At 51.1% G+C, this 6256-nt stretch overlaps 1 protein-coding gene across 1 annotated transcript; it reads right to left on the reverse strand.

Annotated features, from left to right (window-relative positions):
• UBL5 (ubiquitin like 5) lies at window positions 1–2237 on the reverse strand. The gene is made up of 5 exons (XM_003275718.4): window positions 2137–2237; window positions 1728–1794; window positions 1446–1529; window positions 1247–1284; window positions 1–154 (listed from the first exon to the last, which is right to left on the reverse strand). Exons 2-5 carry the CDS (start codon window positions 1781–1783, stop codon window positions 111–113), a joined length of 222 nt encoding a protein of 73 aa, XP_003275766.1. The 5' UTR covers window positions 1784–1794; window positions 2137–2237; the 3' UTR covers window positions 1–110.
• Window positions 2238–6256: the final 4019 nt, after the last annotated feature.

The following is a 6256-nucleotide window of genomic DNA, read 5'->3' on the forward strand; positions in this document are numbered from 1 at the left end:
AAGCAACATCTAAGTGTTTATTAAGGTGAGTTTTTACAAACAAGCATCTATCCCAGTGTGGGGGATGAGGATGGGAGAGCAAAGCGGGGCAGGAAGATGAGGATTCTCATCTATTGATAATAAAGCTCCAGGTTCATCCCATCGTGGATTTCATCTGAAGGAAAGGTGTTAAGGAATCTTGACTCTGGCTTCCGTCCCCACCCCTCTCATTCATTCACAGCTGGGTCAGGGTGGCCTGAGGTCTCAGCCCAGGGCTAAGGAAGCCCATTTTGGACCAGGCCATTTTTATTTGGAGAGAACCGAAACTTTACAAAAGAATTTCTGGCTGGGCGCAGTGGCTCACACCTGTAATCCCAGCACTTTGAGAGGCCGAAGCAGGTGGATCACTTGACGTCAGGAGTTTGAGACCAGCCTGGCCAACACGGTGAAACCCCGTCTCTACTAAAAATACAAAAAGTTAGCTGGGTGTGGTGGTGGGCACCTGTAATCCCAGCTACTTGGAAGGCTGAGACAGGAAAATCGCTTAAACCTGGGAGGTAGAGGCTGCAGTGAGCCAAGATTGTACCACTGCACTCCAGCCTGGGCAACAAGAGCAAAACTCCATCAAAAAAAAAAAAAAAAAAAAAGTTTCTGTTCCTTCTAGGCCAGGCGCAGTGGCTCACCGCTATAATCCCAGCACTTTGGGAGGCAGACGCGGGAGGATCACTTGAGGCCAGGAGTTTGAGACTAGCCTGGCATACATGGTGGAACCCCATCTCTACTAAAAATACAAAAACTAGCAGGGAGTGGTGGCACACACCTGTAATCCCAGCTACTTGGGAAGCTGAGGCAGAATTGCTTGAACCCGGGAGGTGGAGGTTGCAGTGGGTCAAGATCGTGCCACTGCACTCCAGCCTGGGCGACAGAGCCAGACTGTCTCAAAAAAATAAATAAAATAAAAATTTTAAAAAGTTTCTGTTCCTTCTGCACAACAGATATGCCTGAGTCTCACCCCACCCTGACCTACTGTCCAGCACTCAGGTGGAGGTCAGTAATAAGTATTTTGAACTTGACGTCAAATTATTTCACCAACCACCCTCCTCCCCAACCAAATAATTACCTAGCTCCCATTTTCTAAGTGCTCACCATGTGCCACGTATTAAGTTAAACACTTAATATGCATAAGCTCATGCAGACTTTAGTTTTGAACAAAGATAACGGAGGCTGGGTATGTAGATGCTTCCTCAAAAAGTCACACAAAGGATACAGTCCCCCAGAGACACGTGGTCCTTAAAAATCGTGTACCTAAGAAAAAGAGACATTTCAAAGATGAGGCTAAGGAGGCTCTTCAGTCTGAAGGCCGAATGAGGTAGCCAAGCCTAAGTAAAGGGCTGCCTGCAGCGCTCCCCCAACCAAAACCTTCCAGCCTAGTCCAGTCCACCCAGTGGCTCTACCGCTGCACTCACCACTTCTTCAGGACAATCTTGTTCCAACGGGTGCCAGTTTGGGCTGCAATCAGCTTCTTAAGGTCCCCGATGGTATCATCCGTGCTGGGCGCATAGCAGTTAAGGCAAATGGAAGCGGTAGAACGAGGAAGAGGACATTCCAGGGCAGACTACCATCTGCCAGGACCCCATCCGCCCCCTCTCCCGGGTTTAACTAAAACCATCCGACAACACAGATTGAGTTGCCTGCCTCACGCCAAGCACCCCTGCGGGTACCACTGCCTCTCGGCTGCCAGTGGATACTTGCATTTAACGCGGACCTTCTTCCCCAGACGGTCGTTGCAAACAACCTCGATCATCCTAGCTGGACCTACACAAAGCGAGGGGTGGGTGGGAGGCAGCAGAGTCAGAGCTTCAGGCGTCTCCCAGACCCAGAAACCCCAGCCTACAAGTCTCCCAGTCCCAGGCCCTAAAATTCCCGGTTACTGAGCCTTCCGTTCTGCCCCCGCCCCCCCGGACTCGAATACTCCCCGGCCCCAAGTCCCCTGTCCCAGGGCCGCGAACCCCAGGCGGCCGCGCCTCCGCCCCTTCTCGCCGCCTGAAGGCCCTGCCACAAAACTCCCTGGCCTCACCTCCCACCGACCCCAGACCCTGGGTGGCTGGGTCGCGCCAGCTTTCTCCGACTCCGAGCCTCTCCGCTTGACCCCCTCACCTCGAATCGCCTGGAACCTGCCGACGCCACCAGCTCCTCACCCGAGCGCTGAACCCCGGCAACAGTTATCGCTAGGAACCGGAAGCGGAAGTAAAAGTTCGAGGCCGGAAGCCCTGCCCCTAGCCAGGGGGTGTGGTCAACACTGGGACAGGTTCTTCCGGGTCTGCAGTGTGTTGTGTGTTTGCGGTTCCCAGGTACAGTTTCGGTGTCTCAAGGCTTGGCAGGAGGACTCCTGTGGTAGGCGCGCGGGGTAGAGAGCGGGGCCTCGGCGGGTTTGGGGCCAGGGAAGGGGCGTGGAGCGAAAGCCAGAGGTCAGGCGCAGGCGCCCAGCTCGTTTGAAGTCATTGTCTGTTGCAGGGAGACTCGGTCACTTGGTGGGGACGCCGGAGGGTCCCGGAGTGGGGGTAAGCTCCTGATCCTGAGCCCGAAGCCTCTTGCTGCGGCTACTAGGAGCGAGGGTGGAGGGTGGAGGGTGGGGGCGGGGGGCGAGTTCTGCAGTCATCCCTTCTGACCCCCAGGGTTCATTGAGGGCTGGGCCTCGTGAGCATTTGGCTCACCTCTGCCCTCTGGCCCTCGCGTTCCCCCGGGATGCGGACTCCAGTCAGTAGGCGAAGCTTGATCCTGGACTAGACTCTACGCTGCCCAACAGCTGCTGTTACCGCATGGTGCCGCACAGTTCCAGGCTCTTGGTGTCCCGAACAAAGATTTGGACGAGACATACAGAGATAGCAAAGCAGCAAGTTTATTAAACACAGCATTCCACTCTCGGAGTGGGGAGAGCGGACTGACCTCTGCGAGAGAAAATCAGCCCCGGCTTGGTATAGTTTGGATCTTTTTTTTTTTTTTTTTTTTTTTTTTTTTTTTTTTTTTTCTGAGACGTAGTCTCGCTCTGTTGCCCAGGCTGTAGTGCAATGGCGCGGTCCCGGCTCACCGCAACTTCCGCCTTCCGGGTTCAAGCGATTCTCCTGCCTCAGCATCCCGAGTAAGTAGCTGGGATTACAGGCGCCCGCCACCACGCCCGGCTAATTTTTGTACTTTTAGTAGAGATGGGGTTTCACCATGTTGGCCAGGCTTTTTTTCTCTTCCCAAGGCTGCCTAATATCTAGCAAATGTCTACCTTTTTGAATGATAGGTGTGTTCCTTACTTTGGCCCCTGTGTGCTTCAGGGCCGCCTCCATTCCATAATTTTAAGTACATGCATGATATGCCGTCCATATGCATGAGCGCTAATGAGCTGGTTATCCTTATCACGTTAAGGATACTTTTTGTCTTTAATGCGCGTGCTTATGCCTAAAGAGCTGCTCCTTACTGGTTTGGTTCTGATTTCCCCGGCCATGGGATTTTTACTCAGTTTTTTTTTTTTTAATTTTATTTATTTATTTTTTATGTTGAGACGGAGTCTCGCTCTGTCGCCCAGGCTGGAGTGCAGTGGCGCGATCTCGGCTCACTGCAAGCTCTGCCTCCCGGGTTCACGCCGTTCTCCTGCCTCAGCTGCCTCCAGAGTAACAGGGACTACAGGCGCCCCCCACCATGCCCGGCTAATTTTTTTGTATTTTTAGTAGAGACGGGGTTTCATTGTGTTAGCCAGGATGGTCTCCATCTCCTGACCTTGTGATCCTCCCGCCTCAGCCTCCCAAAGTGTTGGGTGTGAGCCAACGCGCCCGGCCTTTACTCAGTTTTTAATCTTCCTTTTGTTTTGTCTCCTCAGCTTCTGCCATTTATCTTGCTTCTTGCTGGGTGAGCAAGAAGGGGCGGGTGCCTCTTCACCTTGCTTCTGCTCTCTGCTTTTACGTATTTTGCCCTTTATCCAACTTTTAATTCCCTTTGCTATTCTTCTGCCTCATTTTCCCTATTCTTCTGTCTCACTGCCAGTCACCAACCTTAAATGCCCGCAAGGTAACTGGAAACATTGCACAATTGCACAATCTCCTGCATCTGTATCTTTGGGGAGCACTTTGTACCAGATTCCAGGTTTGTGAGGGCTGGTGGGACAAGGACCGTCCTTCCTCAATTCAGTCAAACAATTTGTAAACCAAAAAGTATCTGAGACAGGTCTCAATAAATTGACAGGTTTATGTAGACAAGGTTAAGGACATGCCTGGGAAAAAAGGAACACAAAACCCCAGGAACAATCTGTGATCCGTGGTTTTTTCCAAATATAATTTTGAGGGCTTCAGTATTTAAATGGGAAAAGTGGGCTGGAGGGGAAAGAGGGAGAGTATGGTCACATTATTTAATCTACATGAAGAATACTCCATTATGTATTCATTTGGTGCTCAGTAAATTGGCACTTTCCATAACATAAAGTAAGCTACCTGTGGAGATATCTGGCCTTTAAAAAAAATTTTTTTTTGAGGCTAGGCACGGTGGCTCACGCCTGTAATCCAAGTGCTTTGGGAGGCCGAGGTGGGCAGATCACGAGGTCAGGAGTTCGAGACCAGCCTGGCCAACATGGTGAAACCCGTCTCTATTAAAAATACAAAAAAAAAATTAGCCAGGTGTGGTGGCAGGCACCTGTAATTCCAGCTACTCGGGAGGCTGAGGCAGGAGAATCGCTCGAACACAGGAGGCGGAGGTTGCAGTGAGCTGAGATTGTGCCACTGCACTCCATCCTGGGCAACACAGAGTGAGGCTGTCTCAAATTTTTTTTTTTTTTTTTTTTGAGACAGAGTCTCGCTCTGTTGCCCAGGCTGGAGTGCAGTGGAACAAACTCAGCTTACCGCAACCTCCACCTCCCGTATTCAAGCGATTCTTCTGCCTCAGCCTCCTTAGTAGCTGGGATTACAGGCACGCACCACCAAGCCCAGCTAATTTTTGTATTTTTAGTAGAGACAGGATTTCACCATGTTGTCCAGGCTGGTCTCGAACTGCTGACCTCAAGTGATCTCCCCACCTCGACCTCCCAAAGTGCTGGGATTACAGGCGTGAGCCACTGCAACCAGCCTATTTGCTTTTGAATGGCAGGATCCAGAGACTAAAACCACCTTTTAGTATTGTTGAACTATACTGCTACAGTGGTTTAAGAATTCTCCAAGGCCAGGCGCGGTGGCTCAAGCCTGTAATCCCAGCACTTTGGGAGGCCAAGGTGGGCAGATCACCTAAGGCCGGGAGTTCAAGACCTGCCTGACCAACATGGAGAAACCCCATCTCTTTAATTTTGTAAAAATACAAAATTAGCCTGGCGTGATGGTGCATGCATGTAATCTCAGCTACTTGGGAGGCTGAGGCAGGAGAATCGCATGAACCAGGGAGGCGGAGGTTGCCGTGAGTTGAGTTGGTGCCATTGCACTCCAGCCTGGGCAACAAGAGAGAAACTCCCGGTATTACAGGCATGCACCACCATGCCTAGCTAATTTTGTATTTTTAGTAGAGACGGGGTTTCTCCATGTTGGTCAGGCTGGTCTCGATCTCCCAACCTCAGGTGATCCGCCTGCCTCGGCCTCCCAAAGTGCTGGGATTACGGGTGTAAGCCACCGCGCCCAGCCTCTCTTCTGTTTTTCTATGCTAAGGTCTCACAATGTTTAACCCGTGTACTTTGCTTAAAAATTCCAGAAACTGGCCTTGAAAATCTAAATATAGGCCGAGTGTGGTGGCTCACACCTGTAATCCTAGCATTTTGGGAGGCCAAGGCAGGCGGATTGCATGAGTTCAGGAGTTGGAGACCAGCCTGGGCAACATGGTGAAACCCTGTCTCTACTAAAATACAAAAAAATTAGCCGGGCATGGTGGCCTGCGCCTGTAGTCTCAGCTACTTGGGAGGCTGAGGCAGGAGAATTCTTCTTTTGAACCCAGGGGGCAGAGGCTGCAGTGAGCCGAGGTCACGCCACTACACTCCAGCCTGGAAGACACAGTGAGACTCCATCTCCAAAAGAAACCAAACAAAAAAAAGAAAATCTAAATATAAAACCAAAGTTGTGGAACATCCCATCCCAGGGAAAGAATCCACAATCCTGTTTTGGTCAAGCTGACACCCGCCAGACCAGCAGGTGGCCCATTACTCAAAATAGTAATGGAAACCAGACATGCTGACTTGTGCATCTGAACTCCATGTCCTGACCCCTAGCCGCAGCTGTACCTCGGTAGAACACCCCTTTTCTTTCCTGTCTTGATGATTGTTGGA

This window comes from Nomascus leucogenys, chromosome 10, assembly GCF_006542625.1.
Source record: "Nomascus leucogenys isolate Asia chromosome 10, Asia_NLE_v1, whole genome shotgun sequence".
NCBI lineage: Eukaryota > Metazoa > Chordata > Mammalia > Primates > Hylobatidae > Nomascus > Nomascus leucogenys.